Source organism: Cinclus cinclus, chromosome 14 (assembly GCF_963662255.1).
Source record: "Cinclus cinclus chromosome 14, bCinCin1.1, whole genome shotgun sequence".
NCBI lineage: Eukaryota > Metazoa > Chordata > Aves > Passeriformes > Cinclidae > Cinclus > Cinclus cinclus.
In genome coordinates, this window is record NC_085059.1 from 14,785,156 (window position 1) to 14,803,252 (window position 18,097).

General features: G+C 53.6%; 1 protein-coding gene across 1 annotated transcript; it reads left to right on the forward strand.

The window, feature by feature from the left end:
• Nucleotides 1–1,038: 1,038 nt before the first annotated feature.
• On the forward strand, nucleotides 1,039–13,011 carry CDX1 (caudal type homeobox 1). The gene is made up of 3 exons (XM_062502281.1): nucleotides 1,039–1,465; nucleotides 12,435–12,580; nucleotides 12,805–13,011. The coding sequence occupies exons 1-3, from the start codon at nucleotides 1,039–1,041 to the stop codon at nucleotides 13,009–13,011; spliced, it is 780 nt and encodes a 259-aa protein (XP_062358265.1).
• Nucleotides 13,012–18,097: the final 5,086 nt, after the last annotated feature.

Genomic DNA, 18,097 nt, shown 5'->3' on the forward strand with positions numbered 1-18,097 from the left:
CCCTCGTCCCCCTCCGGAGTGCAGGTGTGTCTGACCTGACAGGTGATGAGTGGGTGATCTCTGCTGTGGTGTTTGTGTTTGGCACCTTGCATCTTGCAGGTAGACAGGGCTTCACAGGTGTCCCCTTTCTGCTTGATTTTGCCCTATCACAAACATATGGGGATGGCTTTGCTTTCTTGAGAGACCAAACATGTAGGAAACTCCTCTTGCTGCAGGGCTGTGAGCCCTTTGGAGATGTGTCAGGTACTCCCAGCAGTGTCCATGGTGGGGGCACTCTCCCTTCACATGGAATCTGCCCTTCTGTCCGGCTCTCTGAGGCTGGGATGAGCTTTGCTGTCAGGGCAGGGTGGGTTTGGAGGGCTGGGTTTGCCCTGGGATGAAGGAAATACAGACCCAGAGGCACCACAAGCTCCTCTTTTCCAAAGAAACAGATGTTGGAGCTGGGCACAGAAAACGCCATTCAGAGCAAGAGTTTGGTGTCCCCCAGTGTGGGGACATGGCAAGTGACAGACACACACAGGCCAGCTTGTCCCCTGCGTGCAGCTGGCCTTTAATACAAAGGTTCATCCCAAGGCACCCTGTTCCTGGGGTACGGATGGTGGTGGTGTCCTTTGGGGCATCCTTGTGGGACTCCTGCGGCATCCTTATGTCCCCAAAGCCAGCTGCTACAGAGAACCACATCTGGTGGCACGGGCACAGTTTTGGGGTAGTGACAGAGGGGCTCGGGGGTCCTCAATGCTCCCTGGGGTCACCCCCTACCTCATCTTCCTTGCAGTCAGAGTGGGAAGTTTGAACTCGTCCCCCTCACCCGCTGGGGTTTCTGCGCTTTGAAATGCAAACCTGCCTTTCAATGCAAATGCTGCAAGAGGTTGGGCCCAATAAAAGCCCGTGGGCAGGGAGGTGCCTGGCCCCAGGACAGGCTCCCCAAGGCGCCCAGGTGAGTGGTGGCGAAGGAGGGGCAGCCGCCTCCCCGCCAAACCCAAGCGGCCGCAGCCGCGGCTCGGCAGCGCAGCATGAGCGCGGGGACTGCCCGGGAAGATGTATGTAGGATATCTTGTGGATAAGGACACCAACATGTATCCCAGCCCGGTCCGGCACCCCAGCCTCAACCTCAACCCCCAGAACTACGTGCCGGGGCCACCGCAGTACTCGGACTTCGCCAGCTACCACCATGTGCCGGGGATCAACAACGACCTGCACCACGGGCAGCCGGCAGCTGCCTGGGGCTCTCCCTACACCCCTGCCAAGGAGGACTGGCATTCCTACGGGACCGCTGCGACGCCTTCCACCGCCAGCCCGGGGCAGTTTGGATTCAGCCCCCCAGATTTTAACCCCATTCAGTCTCCGGGGTCCGGACTCCTGCCTCCACCCATCAGCAGCTCAGTTCCCCAGCTCTCCCCTAATGGTCAGAGACGCACCCCATATGAGTGGATGAGGCGCAACATTCCCAGCACCAGCAACAATGGTAAGGAAACCCCCAGGGCAGAGGATCCCTGGGCTTGGAGTTCTGCAGGGCCAGATCCTGCTCTGTGGCTCTTCCTGCATGGGGACTACCAGAGGGACAGCAAGCTTGGCCTGCCCTTGGCACGACACCCAGTCCTCAAAGAGCAGGGGAGCTGTGAGGTGGCAGGGTCTGAGGATGGGCAGGGAGGGTGCTATCCTTCCACACTGGCAAATGGGCTTATACGGCTGCAAAGTCCTTTTTCCCAGCTGGCCACCGGGTAGGATGGACAGAGCCAGAGACCCCCAGGATTCTGGGGAAGTGTTGGATGGGAGGGTCTCAAAAGTGCAAGGATGAGAATGTAGGGCTGTGACTGTACATGAGAGTGTGGGCTGGCTGTGTGAGAGCCTGTGTATGGTGTGTGTGTGTGTGTGTGTGTGTGTGTGTGTGCAAGGTGCCCAAAGCTGTGTGCAGGGAAGGAGCTGTGTGTGCATCCCTGCTGTGTGCATGTGCATGAGGTGGATTCAGTGAGGTGCTGCAGGCTCCGTGTGAGTGTGCAGGGCACCACGAGCAGTGTGTGTATACAGGCAGTGCCACCAGGTGTGTCTGGGGAAGGTGATGTGCTGAGTGTGTGTGTGTGCGGGGTGCTGTGAGGAGGACGGTGTGTGTGTGAGGGGCACTGTGTGTGCACTGGGGACAGTGCCACGTGGAGGGTGGCTGTGGCTGCTGCAGGTGCGTGCCCGGCTCTGCAGGAGAGGGTGTCCTGGTTCCTGTGATTACCTCTGGCCTGGACGCCGAGTGGTCATGCTGTCCCCAGGGTCCTGTCCCCGCTGAACTCCTGACCTGCGGGAAGCGTCTGGGTGACCCCAGCCCCCTACCCGCCCTGCTGCCCACTTCAAAGGCGGTGGGCAGATCCCCCTTGGGGCCAGCCCAAATTGACAAGGACTTCTCTTTGTCATGGAGATGGTGGCCGGCTCCTTTGGCAGTGAGGTGAGGTGCGGGCCCTTTGTCCTGACCTACCCTCACTCTTTCATCTTCCCAGCCTGGACCCTTCCCAGCGGGACCCATGGGGCTTGCCTGAACCTGCCACCCCTCTCCCTCTCCTGTACTGGCCATGAGCTCCTCAGAGCACTGCTGGGGCCAAACCCTCTACAGGAGTGGCTGTGGGCATCTCTCTGGGTAGAGTTTGCTTTGAGTTTCTGCTGCCCCATATCCCTGGAATCAGGGCCTGGCCTCCCTGTTTGCAAAGTACCTCCAGTTTTTGGCTTGTTTTCGAACTATTCCCTGTGGCCAAGGGCCATGTAAGGGTCTTCTGCATAAGTGTCTGGGATCTTCCAGCATGGAAAATACCTACTTGTACTCCCAGAATCAGTGTGGCAGGGATGGGGACATTGTCTGCAGTGGAGCAGGCAGAACGTCCAGATAAATGGAAAAAAAAACCAGCCCCAGACTGGAAAGAGGAGGGAGAGGCAGGCTGGTATTTCCTGTCCCATTTTAAGCGCTGAATGTAACTATTTAGGAAAAATGCTTCCCTACAGATACAATGATGGAGACCCACAGCCCTGCCAGGGCTGAGGGCCTCTGTCTGCCCAGGGTAGAAAGGGAAATGTGATGTGCAGCCCTCCCCTGCAGCGAGGACCCTGCCACTTCCACAGGTTTTGTAGGTCTGAACATCTTGGTTTCTTCTGAGAAGAGAGGTGGGAGGGAAAAGGAATGGGGAAGGAAACCCATCAGCACACCTCTCCTCTGGATCAAGGTCATGGGTTTACACCCAGCAGTGGGGCCGAGATAAAACAGGAACTTGAAAGTGCCTCTGATTGAATTAGATGACAATTGAGTTGATTGAATTCTGGAAAAAATATCATTAGTTGCTTAGTTTGTATCTCCTGGATCAAATACATACAAAGGAGCAAATAAATCAGTCTTGCTCCTCTCACACACAGAGGAGCTGCCCCAGCCCCAACACAGTGATGCAGGGGTAAAAGGCCCTTTCCTGGGTGGTTTCCTTAGGATGGATGACCAGTAAGCTCCTTTTCTAAGTCACCCACAGATTAAGGACCTGTCCTTACACCTCTGCTGGGTCCAAGCCCAATGCTGTTGCTGCCAAGGCACTGCAGGATTTGGCCGTGGTGGGACCATAAGCTGGGAGATATGGGATGCAGTTGGCGTTTTCCAGTGCTGCCCTTTAAATAAAAGTCTTCATTAAGCTTGAAAGAGAGTAGGGCAGAGATGGGTTTGACATAGATAAGGGTGAAGTTCTCAGATGAATCATTTTATTGAAATCGATGAACTGGACTTTAATCATTCTGGATTGATAAACTCCTCATCACACCACAGTGGGAATAGGAAATGAATACATGGAGTTTTTTGCTATAAATATCAACAGTTTCATTGTGAATGCTATAAATCATAATACTTCAGAGGGTTGTAAATTAATGTTCCCTTTCTGTCTCGGTTCGTATGAACAGTTCCTGGCCATAGTTTGAAAGCTTTTGGGGAAGAGCTGCATGGTAGTAAAATAAAGTGTTGTGCAGGGAATGTGAGTGTGTTGGGCATTTCTTCAAATGTGATCCAGAGCTTAAGAAAAATCAATAAGTCTCCCAGTGACTCACTGCAGAGTCAGGCATTACAGGGTGATGATTTTCTGTACCTGTTGCTACATTCATGTGTGTTTCTCCTGGCTGAGCTGAGGTAACCCAGAAGCAGAAGGGATTGCAATGCCAGTCACTGGGGATTGGGAGTTACAGGGAACTGAGCTGGAAGATGTCCCCAGGCCTTATTTCTCTCTCCAATGTCACCTTTTTTTCTGCTCATAAAATTTTCACTAGCAGCATGTCAGAGCCTCATGCTTCCTCCTTATTCACAATTATTTGCAAACTTCCCTGTGAATAGCACCCAGGGTTTATAAAAAGCTCAGGAAGGTGGCTGGAAGCAGGGCTGACTGAACTTTGAAATTCACCCTCTGCTTGTTAGTCATGCAAATCCTCAGATACTGCCTCGGGTCTGACTTTTAGGTCACTAATTGAGCAGGGGCTGCAGTGCTAAATATTGCAAGTGAAAGTGCAATTGGAGCATCCCTTGCAAAGGCAAATGTGCACAGGGTTTCATGTGGCACCAATGCCTGTGGTGCCCACACAGGTTTTGGGGTGATGGAGAGCAAGTAGTGATGCTCTGAGCATGTGGTGATTTGCTGGGTGTGTAGTTTTCCATCTCAGTTTTATTTTTTCTAGGTCAGTTTTCCAGCTCTGCTTATCTTCCTACTGGGGCCCATGAACACTGGGGGAAAGAGTAAAAATCCCAATAATGAGACAGAAACATTTCTCTTGGACTGCTGAGATTCATGCTGTGCTTGCTATGTTTTGAGATGATGGTGCTGGCTGGAGGACAGTGCATTTCCCTGGTCAGTCCCTGCATGGGGAGCCTCTCTTTAGGACATGCTCATTCCCTGTGAGACCCATTCCTGCATCGGGACACTTGGGAGTGTGTGTAGGGCCCCATCAGTCTTCTTCCCTTGAATTATTAACCCACAACCTGCTCCTGGCCCCAGCCGGGTTTGTTGACTGCTTAGCCTGCTGGCCAAGGTACAGGCCTCTCAAACTTTCCTAGAATTGACTTTCCTTGAACAAAAAGGGACTTCCCTGTAGCACTGGCAGTACCTACGTGATGGGCTTGGCTGGCTAATACCTCGGGATTAGCAGAGGGACACTTTAAACCTCTGGCCAATGACAGATGTTTCCTATAGGGGACCTTTCAAGGACACCCACTTCAGTCCTGTTAGCTTTGTGATTGCTTGGATAAGGGGCTGGATCCTTCCCCCACACTGTCCCATGGCAAGGATGGGCCAAATCCTATGGGGCTGCAAAGTGGGAGAGGATCCCTGGTTTCCATATCGGATCCCCACTGCCTTGCTGTCCTCCTCCTCCTCTTACTGCAGATGAACCACATCCAGCCAGGTGGCAGGCTGGGATGAGCTGGATCAGGGATGGATGAGGGAGTGAGGCGATGTTCTGAATGGGGCTGTGTTCACCCCACGTGTGCAGCAGCCCATGTGTCACCCCGGCACTCCCCATCCTCCCGCACTGCTGCGGTCTTTGACCCAGCATGGGAGCCAGGCTGGCGCTCAGCTCAGCGCTCATAAAACATGGGAACAGCTAAAGGAATTTGCCAGTTGCCAAAATAAAGGATAAAATCACTGCAGGGCTGCGAAAGACCTGCCCCATCACCCAGCTTCATGCTGCTGCCCCTGGGGATGAAGAGCCTGTGGCTGTGTTCTCCATGTCCAAGAACATGGGGCTGGGATGGGGAATCACCAGCTCGCTGCAAACACCAGGTATCTGCTCTTCATGCCCTTGGGGTTTGCACCTCCTGGAAGGAGGATGAGGCTTGCAGAAGGGGTGTCCTCACCAATGGGTGCGGATGTGGGTGCAGCTCTGTCCCTGTCCCACTCTTCTAGCTGAGCAAAACCCAGCCAGAGCCAGCCTGTACTCCTGTGCACTGGCCTGCACTCTCCAAATCCAGCTCTTTGACCAGGTGTTTCTGCCCTTTCCTGGCAGCAGGGCTGCCCTTCCTGACTGTGCCGTGCACCAAGCCTGGGCTCTGCCTGGAGCTCTGCTGGGGCCACAACCCCCAGGCATGCATTCCCCAGCCACACACTCAGAGCAAAGTTTTTAGGGAACACAGAGCTTAATCCTCAGTGAGCAGGAGACCAGAAAGCCATTGGGGTCAAGCGGTGCAGTTTGGCAAGTGAAATGTTTCCAGTGCTCACCATACCAAGTTGAACCAGGTTTTATTGCTACCTGGTATGCATGGGAGAATTGCAGTTTGCTCTGAAGCCATTGGCACCAGGAAGAAATATTCAGGTTGTGCGAGGTGAACCACCATGGAGAGAGCTACCCTGGGTGTAGGAACATTGCTGGCTTCTTGGTGGGACCCTCAGACTCCAAGGTGAGGAGTCAACCCTGATGTCTCAAGTGCCCATTTTTCCGACGCAGAGTAGAGACTGGGGAGTTTTGGCAGAGTCCATTCAGTGAGGATTCATCCAGCATCCCCTCCCTCCACAGCACTGAGACATTAAATATGTACAGAGAGGATGTGTGGTTCCTCTTACCCAGATTTTGATGCCCAGCCGTTGTTTAAATGCAATGCACTCTGGCAGAGGAATGATGTCAGGCAGGGACCTCGGGAAGGATTGTCCTACAGAGGGGGTCATTTCTCACTCGCTGTGATGAAACAAGCCACATGGCTCCAGTCCTTTCCCCATGTCGGTCATCCCATCCATCACTCCTCTGCTTCCTGCGGCAAAGGAAAAATAGCTGAGGATATTGAAGTATGCAAGGGAAGGGGAAGGTTTGTGAAAACCGTCAGCTGCTGGTTCCCAGCACTTCGGGAGTGTGAGGGGCTTGGGTTTATCCCCCCCTCCCCAGGCCACAGAGGAGCGTGGGTGTTTTGGAGTGGCTGCTGGAGCTGGAGGGGAAAGGAGGGGGAAAAATGAGTGTGGGGAGAGGGTGAAGGAGGAGGGCATCAGAGACTTAGCCTTTGCCACCACCAGTGCAGATTTTGGGGTTCCCGTTTCGGGTCGGTTTAGGGATGGTGAAGTGAGCTGGGCTGTCTGTCCTGAACCTCAGCATCAGCTCTGTGCAGTGCGGCTCCCACCAACACTGCTCGGCAGAGGGAGCATCGACCCCTCTGCACGCAGGCAGCTGGAGCACATCTGGCCGCCAGATGAGGGTGGCTCCAGTCAGCCTGGAGGCTCCTGAGCTTTAGGCAGCTAATCTCAGCCTTTGCCTGGGCCTGGGGTCTCTGTCATGGGGCATTTCTCTGCTGGCTGCCCTCAGTTTTGAGGGGTTGTGAGGGGGATTTCCCCCCATGGAGCTGCAGAAGGACTGGGGATTAAGCTGTCCAGGGAATCTCATGGTTGTGACCTTGGGACTGTGTGCTTCAGTTTCTTCAGCTGTTGCATTGCCTAAGCTCTGTTAGGGATGAGGGAAGTTTTCCTTCGTCCATTCCCTGCAGAGAAATGCCAGATCCTGATGAAGCACTGATTCCTCTGGGATGGGAGGATTTTGTCCTCTTTGCAAGTAGATGCTGCTCATTCAGAATGGAGCAGCTTTATCATGGAGAGGAAGCACCCACGTGGAAGGGACAGCCTTGTGTCCTGTCTTGCTGCACTTTACCTCCAGCAAGGACCAGTTCCTTCCCAGGTGCTCAGTGGTGACAGGACTTTTACACCTGATGTTTTTCAGCATTATAATATTGTAATGCCATCAGATAGTGTGGGACCAGGCCCCCTGTAGAGATAGTTGGGCAAACAAGGCTGTACTGATGGAGCCAGTGTGGGGCCAGAGCACAGCCAGGAAGATGGGATCAGGCAGGATGGCTCTGGGAGCACAAGGAGCCAGTGCAGAGCAAGGCATGAGAACTGCTGAGGCAGACTGGCAGCAATGCCTCCATCCCCCCTGCCAGCACCTCCTCTACAAAGCAGCACTCAATGTGTCCCAGGCCTTGGGGACCTCTGCTGTGGGGTGCAACAGCTGTCACTACCATGGGCTCTCATCTCAGTGGCTCCAGCCAGTGGGTCAAGGCTGCCATACCCCAGCTTCCCTGACCACAGCCCTGATGGCTGCACAGGGGCTTCCCACAGAGCCAGAGTTTGTGGTTGTAGTAATTTTGAGCTGCTTTGACCTGTGAAATAGAGACTTTTAGAAAAGCACTGCAGTTCATGCTCCCGGTGGCTATGCTGCTCCTACTGTGGCTGGGAGAAATGTGTCCCATAGATGAGGATCCTCCATTTGGAGCTGGGCTGATCCCCTCACAACATGCCAGGTTTTGCTCCACCTCCACTCAGGGCACCACTGCCACCCTACAGTCTCTTTCCTCCGTGGTTTGAACCAGCCCCTTCCCAGCTGTTCTTAGAACTGCTCAGCACCAGTCTCACAACGTCCATATTCTCAGTCTGTTAGGTATTTTTGGGCACAGTTTTTTATTTAAAGCCATCCTTTGGGCAGGCCGAAGGATGGTCAAATATCCCCTTCCTGGCATCTTCCACTGTGACTATGAGGGGAGAGAGTTTGGGATAGTGGACACAGGATCCACTTTGATTTTCTCTTACCCTGCTAGGCTCCTGATCCAGCCCAGGGCAGGAGCTCTGGTATCCCTCTCTTGGGGCAGGGTTTCTGTGGGGAGTGAATCCAGGCTGGGGTCAGGACTCCATCCCCCCATGTGTGTGCATGCACACTCGGGATCGCGTCCCTTGGGGTTTGCACAGCACATTAAAGCTATTCCCTTATCTAATCATGGCTCAGGTGAGTGCTATTAGGGTTACACATTAACAGTGGTAACGATACCCTCTCCCCACGCTGTCATTGGCCCTGCCCTGATCCCAAAACCGAAACCATTCCCACTGGCCCCACAGATGGCTGCATTTGCCTGTCCAAGCAGTTCCTCTGCCTGGTCCTTTGGGGACAAGCAGGAGGGGCTGTAAATGCATAGCAGGGTTGGAAGGGGCTAACAACTGTGCTAGGAGACATCACTGGCATCCCCTCTGCAGCCCATCCACACTCCCTCCTGGGACAGCCTGTTTCAGCTTTGCCAGTCTTGGCTGGAAATACAGGAGCAGTTCCATCCCTGTTTGGCCACAGGCATGAGGGCTCCCCATAAGGAACCGAATTGGCTTGTCCCAAATTTCCTCTTTCTTTTCACAGAACCATAAAAAGGTCTCCAGGAGAGAGTTAAGTGTAGCCCAGCATTCATATTCAAGGTAGTTGAATTATTCATTGTCAATAGTATTTCTTGCAAATCCTTTTCCTTGTGAATCACCCGCAGTACATCCCTGAATTCAACAAACATCCGAAACCAGCAATTAGTGGAGGTGAATAACTTTCCATCTCTGGCTTGGTCGTCAGCTCCCTGTTTTGAGTCTTTTATACCTGATATTGAGCAGCAAGTGATGATATGGATACTGATATTGAGCCTGGTGCCCAGCTCAGCCCGTGATGGCTCTGCCAGCCCTGAGGCAAAGCCCAGCCTCCATCCAGGATGAAGGATGAAGAAGGAATAACAAAGAACAGGCTGTGATAGATCTATTTACAGCTGCAGCAGGAAATAATAATTCCTACTGAAATTCATGGCATATGTGATATTCACATACTGCCTTATTTCTTTCGTCTTTATTTTTTTTACTCTGTCAACTCCTTCACTTTCCAGGTGTTCCTTTTGTCCAAACAGTGGTATTCAAAGAAAAAACATTGCAAGTAAGACCATTTTAAAGTAATTATCTCTTTAGAGAGGCTTTTGCTTTCAAATAATAATAAAAAAATGAGCTAAATCTATGAGAAAGAAAAATCTTGCAGGAGCCCTGGAGCAGTCAGAGGGAGCTCAGTTTCTCACAGAGCTGCTAAACCTCACATAAATCTCCATCAGAGCATCTGGTTTATTCTGTAACTTCTTGGGAACTGCTGTGTTTGCAGATTCAGCACAGGTCCCTCCTGTGCTGGGGGGCAGAAGTTCTTTTGATGCCGGTGAACCCTTCCCCTGCAGGGTGGCGAGAGGCAGCAGTGACTCCTGGGATGGACAGGGGCCCTGTGGGAGAGTGAGGCAGGGTGCAGGTCCTGTGTGGGCTGGGTGTCCCTGGCGTCACTCCAGCCCAGCAGAGTCTCCTGTGGGCAGTTTTGTTTGGAGCTGTCATAGCTGATGTGTGCCAGATAGGAGACAAGTGCCTGGCAAAGCTGCCATATACCCCTTGCACACAGAATCTCTGTGTTTCAGCCCTGTCTCTGCAGAAATTCCACAAACACCTTGCTCAATCAAATTAACCTTTCTTACCCTTTTTTAACCCACAGAGTCACCCTGTGTGGAATGCTCAGGTTTGACCTGATGCTGGTGAGGACGGATTTAGGTGTTTGTTTCTGACCAGCCCTGAGATGAGCTGGACTTCCCACTCTGAAACATTCACTGAATTCATTACATCCCTCAAATATGAGTTAGTGGCTGAAGTCCTGCCCTGGTGCTGGAACTCTGGTTCCATTCTTGGTCATGTTGCAGCCCTGTTGGGCTCCTTTCCTCTTCCATGGATCACTGGAGAGCTTCAGTGCTTTTTGGGGACTGTGCTGGGACCCTCAGCCATCACCCCACTCAAGCCCCAGCAGGGTGAGATGCCTTCCATGCCCATCCCAGGTCCTGCTTGCTCCCACTTGTGCTTCCATACTTGGTTTGCTCAGTGGTCAATGCCATGAGCTGGATCCTTGTGGATCCTGCTTATTCAGTAGAAAACCAGCTGCTGTCTTCCATCCCATGTGGTGCTGCAAGGGAGCCCCTCTCCCACCTGCAGTACTCTGTGGCCATGGGTTGTCCTGTCCTGTACTCTTTTGCATTTAAGTTTCAGCATAAGAGGTGGCTTAGGAGTGTCTCCATCTCCTTGCAATGGGAGAACAGGAGAGAGACACTGTCAAAAATAAAACTGATCTGGTTGACAAACAGATTTGCAGCCTGGAGGTTGGGGTTTTGCTCTGTGGATGTTCTCTGATGTCTTATTAGAGTGCCTAGAGCCCGGCTTTCCTCCACACCACCAAAACTCCTGCTTTCACTCAGATTATGTCAGAATTTGATTGTGTTGCTGAGACTGCTCAGTGACCAACTCATTTGACCCAAATAAGTGGATGTGCAAAGGGCTCGTTAGGGAGAACAGGTGAACTGGTTGGCAGGCACACAAAGATCCCCTTTCCTGGCAGAACCAGGCTGCAAGCATGATTATATAGGTTGATGGGTCACTAGAAATCCCTTTCTGCACATCTGTAGCAGTGGTGTGCAGTATTTTGTCCAAGCTAACACACTCATGGCAGCCCCAGGGAAATCTACGGAGCTGATCTGAGCTTGCTCCCACTCCTTCCCACAGCAGCACTGCTCCCAGCATCAGAAATTCAGAAGATGGGCAAACACATCAGCCATACAAACAAATGGCCAGGCATCATCCTTCTCGACTCCCTGCAACAGGATTTTGTAATTTTGGGTGGAGAAGCAAATATTCACAGCTGTGTTTATTCCCTGCCTATGGGCTCTTCTGCAGAGGAAAACACCAGGAACTTGTCAGCAAACTGCTAGGCATGGGCATCCTCCCTCGAAGTGCCACCTGCCCCCCACAGCCCAGGCAGAGTTCCACATCTCATCCCGTGTGCCTGTGGAATAACAAAGGAACTTAGGAAGAGACAGTCAGGCTACCTTTGACTAGAAAGCAGCAGGTTCTGTTTGCAGATCCATGGGATGTGCATCTGTGTGCAGACATGTGGATCCTGATGGCCCCAAGTTCTGTCCGTATCTGGGGGGACCAAGGAGAGATTCAGGCTGGCTTTGGCCAAACACCCCTGGCCCATGGAGCCAGTCCCCAGGAGTGCTTAGGTATCATGTGGGCTTTCTCCAGGGCATCTTTAAAGACTGCACCTAAAGCACTGCCCTCTGTCTTAATTCTGTACAGGAAGAAGGAGAGTAACCCTCTAGGCAGCAGGGAAATGTGGTTATTCCAGGATTTTCTGTCCTTCCCCTCTTCTGATCCATGCACATTCAAATGATGGCACCTTGGTTTGGGACTTTCTAGAAAAATAGCTGAGCTTTCCTTAGCCCTGCCAGGCAGTCTCTCCTCAGCCCATCACAGGACTTACAGCTCTGCTCCTCTCACAGACCATGTGTCATGGCACAGGGGATTTATGGTCCATCTTCCCAGGGTGCTTTTGAATCCCTCCAGCCCTTTCCACCAAGCAATTCCACCAAAACCCAGGTACTTCCCAACAAGAAGAAACACTCTGGTGTGAAACAGGAAGGATGTTAGAGGCAGTAGGAGCCTCCTGACTCTCTTTCCCACTGGTCCCCAGGGCATTGCCATGTTTCTCCTGAGTTCTCCACAGGTGGCTGTGTGTCTCCTCTGTGCCCTTAGGGATGCTCCTTCCATTCTACTGCTCCCCTTCTTCCCCTGTAGGTTCACCCCGCACTGTGCTCTCTTTGCCAGGCAAGACCAGGACAAAAGACAAATACCGGGTGGTGTACACGGACCACCAGCGCCTGGAGCTGGAGAAGGAGTTTCACTACAGCCGCTACATCACCATCCGCCGCAAGGCTGAGCTGGCCACGGCCCTCGGGCTGACTGAACGGCAGGTCAGTGCTGCAGTGTCCGGGGAAAACCCAGTCCCAGGTGGAGATGGGGATGGGGATTGGCCAGGGCTTTAGCCCAAGCGGTTAGAGGAGGCCCCACCTTGCTCCACAGACATCCCTTCCTTTCCAAACTTTGGGATTCCCTCCCTGCCCCATGGGGCTTGGGGATTGCTGTCCTTGCCTGCGTCCATCCTCATCTCTTCATTGCCATATTTTTCTTTCTGCAGGTGAAAATCTGGTTTCAGAATCGGAGGGCAAAGGAGAGGAAGGTGAACAAGAAAAAGCTGCAGCAGCAGAGCCAGCCCACCAGCACCACCACACCGACCCCACCAGCTGTCAGCACCCTGGGACCCATCGGAGGCCTCTGCAGCAGCAACGCCCCCAACCTCGTCTCCTCATCTCCACTGACAATCAAGGAAGAATTCATGCCTTAACCCTCTTCACCAGCTACAGACCCCAAGAGAAAAGCACTATGCAGCAGAGCCCTGGCAGCCCCTGTGCTCTGAAGGGTGACAGCCCCTTCCCAAAGACATGACTGTCCCTGGCTGATAGGCCAGACAGCGAGGCTGGGCCAGGTGCCACTGAGGCCTTCCCAAGGGACTGGTGGGCTCTCCCCTGTGTAAAAATCATGGGTTAGGTCCTGCTCTCCCATAGGAACCACACACTGGTTTGGTCTCTGGTCTTTGTAGCCCACGGCGAGGTCCTGATGTCAGCAGAAGGAAGTGGTGATAGTGGAGGAGGGCTTTCCTGTGGTGCTCCAGGTGCTTCCTTTGGTGTTCCTGACAATCCAGCTGCCTGGTTCTTTTGGGCAGTTCGAACAAGACTAAAATAGAAAAAAGACCTGGCTGGACTCAAGGCAAAATGAATTTCTGCTGAGCTGGTTTCCTGGGAAGTGAGGAGGGCAGAGCAAGATGGGCTCTGGGAACCAGGCAAGACCCTCAGCTGTAGGATGTGACATGGGAGCCCTTCAAACCATGGTGATGGTGGCAAGCTGGAGCACATCACTGACAAGAGTACCTGAACATCCCCACCCTTGTCCCCAGTGACCCTGGCAGTGCCCAAACCTGCATCCCCAGCCCTGCCCCTGCAGCCACACAGAGACTTGTGGAGGCATCTCTGGCAGCTCTGGTTTCCCTGTCTGTGCCATGGCAAGGTGGTACTGCAGCCATCCTCCACCTGGAGCACAGGGAGAGGGTAGAAAGGGTGCATTTGGGGCAGACCACCCTGCTGAGCCCTTCCATGGGGAAGGGAAGGAGAATGGACGGTTTGCCATCAGGACAGGGTCCAAGAACCAGCCCCAGGCTGTCCAGAAGGACAATACTGGGAGAGCTTTGGGTGCTGGTCCAAGAGAGCACAGTAACTGAAAGCACCAGGAGCTGCTGCCAGGTGGACAGGGGCCTCCTCAGGCATTCAGGAAATGACTGGCACGTGCCCTTGTGTTAGGTGATGGAGAGGTGGTTTTCAGAAAGACAGAGAAGCATTTCTTTTCCTATTTTCTTTAAAACTCCAGATTATGAGGCTGCTGATTTTGTCCTCCCCATCTCCCTGCTCCTCCATGCACTGCACTCCCTCTCCCCCACTGTGTTCCCTAGGCCAGTTAGCTAAACCCCATCCATTCCTACTGGTGAACTGCAGCTGAGAAGTTCCTTTATCCTGCTGAGTCTTGACCATTATATAGGCCCAGGTTAATGTATAGCCCAGTTTCGGCAAACCCAAAGGCGAGCTGAGGCACAGCTGGGGCACAGCTGGGACACAGGAGGGTCTGTGGCTCCTCAGGGCTGCACCACGTGCTCCACAGCCGCAGCTCCTAGCACCAAGACAGGAATGAGGGAGCATGAGCCTTGCCTGGTGGCTTGTGTGACATTTCTCAGCATTTTCTCTCCAGCATCTAGGAAGATGGAGCAGCAGACATGTCCCTTCTGCCTGAAGAGCACCCAGTCAAACCCTCACATCCCACCTGACACTGCTTGTGCCTCACATCCCTTGGCCACGCTGCCCACTCCCAGCCCCTACCACTCCCAGCTCCCAGAACACAAAGTCCCCAGGTGTGCTGTGACTCTACAGGTGGGTCCCTGTTATCCCACCGTGTCCACTGCTCTGCTCCAGCCCTCAAAGACTTTGGTCTCCCTCCTGCTGGTGACACTTCCCACGGCCACTGTTACCAGGTGTGCTCGGTGATGAGGACAAATGTTTGTATCGAATCAGGACTTCAGCTCGGTTTTTGTGTATATAAGGCAGAACTGGTGTTCCTTTTTATTTTTTAGGCATCAATGAAAATAAAAACAAGCAGGGATCCTGTGTGACACAGGTTTGTTGCTGTCATTCCTGGTCTGTGGTGCTGTGGCAGGGGAGGATGCTGGCTTCAGGGTCACACTGGTGCCAATGCTCCTGGGCACAGCCAGGGTTGGGAAGGATGTCTTGAGGCAGCAGCTTTGTCCCTATAACACATGGTGTACCTGTCCCACAGGGGCACTTCTGGCAGTGGCATGGCTCATATTATGGCATGGCACTGCCACGTCTCATTCCTTTGGCACCAAGAGGGATGGCAGTGCTGGGTGACACGATGGCTGCAAACTCGCAGCACTAGAGACAGAGGGGTGAGGGTGAGGCCATTGTTGGGCTGGCAAAGGCCAAAGAACAAGGCCAGCTGCCCACGGATGTGGCCACCTCCCATTGGTGCCTCCTGGTCTCTAATCTCATTTTATGGCTGTCAATGGGCTGAATATCCTCCTTGTCCAAGATGAATAAACAGAGAATGAGGATGTGAGATAGTGCCTGGGACAGCTGGCATTGGTGCCTGACACTCTCCCCTCTCCATCCCATCAGTGTTCCCCTCGTCTAGGAGAACATTGAGCGAGGGGCTGCCCTTGAATCCCTGCCCCAAATGGTTTCTTCAGCCCCAAAACTCTTCCCAATGCCAAGCATTACGTGGGGTGTGTTGAGGTGCCAGGGCAGGGCTGTGGAGGGACACCTGAAGCAGGATAAAGTCCTTGTGGGTGGAGAAGACAGAGAAGTGGGAACAGGATGAGGTGGCATTGCTGAGAGAGGGACAGAGCAAAGTGTTTGTTCCTGCAATTTCAAAAGAGGCTGCACCTACTGCTGCACCTACTGCTGCACCCTGGTGACCCTGCACTCACCAGCATGGTGCCAGGCTGCCCATGGCACAGGAGAACCACCACCACCTCATACACTCCTGCAAGTGAATGTGGGGAATCAGGAACTAAAACTGGCAGGCGGAAGCAAATGCAACGGAGCTGGTGCCATATAGGAAAGGGAATGAGACTAAATCAATCTGAATCCACCTACCTGAAGAGCTGGGCATAATGGAGCTGCTCCTGTGTGCAGACTCCAGCATGGTCCCCGTGGTAGGGGCTGGCTCCCCCACACTCATCCTCCCTCACTGGGCTTTGGCTGCCTTTAATGTTCAATTTAGCCATTCCCACGTGGAGACCAGCAGTGGGATGCTGCCCCTGCTGGGGATGGGGTGATGGCAGCCCAGCACTGGGCATCACTATTGTCTGCAAGGGGGGAGACAACAGTGGGGAGGGGAACAGAGTCCTGGTGGGGGTGAAATGTGCATCTCCCAAATTCACCTGCGGTGTTGGGTGGCCTGCAGGGACACGAGGGGCTGGGACAGAGGGAAGATGCTCCACTGCCCGCCCAGAGAGGCTGTGGGTGCTGTTGACAGGATGAAATTCCAACTGATACCCTAATCTGGCGCCTGCCTGTTTGCACAGCAGGGTAAAAGTCCAGGGAGCCGTGGGCTGTGCCCTTGGGTCCCTGCCACCCGTGTGTGCACAGGGAGCCGGCGCGGGCGGGAAGAGGCAATAAATGCACCCACACACCCAGCCACCCCTTCCCCCTACACACACACACGCCCCTTGACCGGGTGACGAAATGCATCTGCTCTGTTCCCCCTCCCATGTCCTCCCCTGCGCCCTGCATCTGCCGTTTGGGCAGGGACAGGTAAACCGTGCAGGGCCCTCCCTGTGCCAGGAAAGGGGCTGGTGGATACCATGTCCCCACCAGCTTTGGAACCTTTGGTTCAAACCTCCTGGACACGTGTCACCTTGACGGTTTCACCCTTGGCAGGTGACAAACACCTGGTTTTAACACCTGCAGCAGCTGCCTCCCAAGTCACGTGTCCCACATGGAACCTGGCTGGTATGGAAAGAGCCTGCCCTCATAGTCAGGGGACCCTGGGGGCTGTCCTCTACAAGATCCCACAGTTTTTCCCTGCTCCTCCCTCTGCACTTTCCATCAGCTCCCACTGCCCAGCTTTACCCCTCCTAAGAGAAATCTTGAAACCATCATCAAAATAAGGCCACACACAGCAGGTGGCCGAGCACTCCCAGCATGTCCTGCCAGCAGCCTCCAGCATGGCACATTTCCCAGCAGTGACTAACCAGAGCACCACTGCCTTGTCACCTTCCTCGTGTTGCGGCGCAGATCTGGGCATGGTCCCATCCTGCTGCCAGCCACCTTCTCACCTTTTCCCAGGCGGCTGCCTCCCCGGATGTGTGTGGGCTGTCCAGGCAGGGTGGGCAAGAGTGTTTTACCAGCCTGTGTTCTGCCCTCGCCTTGCCCTCCAGTGTCACAAAGAGCAGGCAGTGCCAGTGTCTGTAAGTGCTGCACTGGGCTGGAGGATATGTGCTGTTCTTTGGCCCATGGGAAGGGAAAGGTTTACTTGGTGTCCTAGGGGATGGCTCAGAGGTGGAGTGGGAAAAAACAACACTTGCTTGAAAATGCTTGCGAGCCCTGTGTGTGCTACCTAGAGCCAGCTCCTTGGGGATTGGGGCACGGGGACAGTTGTGCACACCCCTGTCTTCTCCTGGGGTTTTTGGGGTCCTTACATAGTCCTGCTCCTTCTGGCTATTACTGTGTGCTGTCCCATTTCTTGCTAGCTCCAGGGCAATGCAGGACTTGGTCCAGCCTTGCAGTGCTAAACTGGAACATCCCAGGTGCCTGGAGTGGGACATCTACTCCCTGGTGCTCCCAGGCAATCAAGAGCTGCTGGTGCTGCCAGAGCAGCGCCAGACAAACCAGAAAAGCGAGTTCCAGGTACAGAGCATCCCAGAACTGGTATCAACATGGACACTTCAGGGCACCATCAGCCCTGGATGTCTCTAATGAAAAATACTGCCCTGGACACAAGAAGATGAGGCCATGAAGTCTGCCCAGGAGTGCTGAATGGTTTGTGTTGAGATCAGTCCATACTGGTGACATGGGGCTGGGACAGTTGTAATAAGGTGGCACCAGGCTCTCCCCTCCCATGACATGGAGGTGGCCATGGGACATCTCTCTTTAGGTGGATCCCAAGGGAAAAACTCTAAAAGGGCTGATTCAGATTGCCCTGACATGAAAGGCAAACAAACATCCCTGCCCTGCATGAGAGCTGAGGTAGGGACAATGCCTAATGCAGCCCCTGTCCATCAGCCTGGCCAGGTCCAGGGTCAGCATTCCCAGCCAGCATCTGGAAGAGGAAGAAGTGGTGGGCAAGTCCAAGGCAGGTAAAATCAG

What these genes read in the sequence shown, in the direction of transcription:
- CDX1 (XM_062502281.1), top strand. Translation starts at nt 1,039, where the DNA reads ATGTATGTAGGATATCTTGTGGATAAGGACACCAACATGTATCCCAGC. An exon ending in TCCCAGCACCAGCAACAATG is followed by an intron (nt 1,466 to 12,434) that starts GTAAGGAAACCC and finishes TCTCTTTGCCAG; the next exon opens with GCAAGACCAGGACAAAAGAC. An exon ending in TCGGGCTGACTGAACGGCAG is followed by an intron (nt 12,581 to 12,804) that starts GTCAGTGCTGCA and finishes TTCTTTCTGCAG; the next exon opens with GTGAAAATCTGGTTTCAGAA.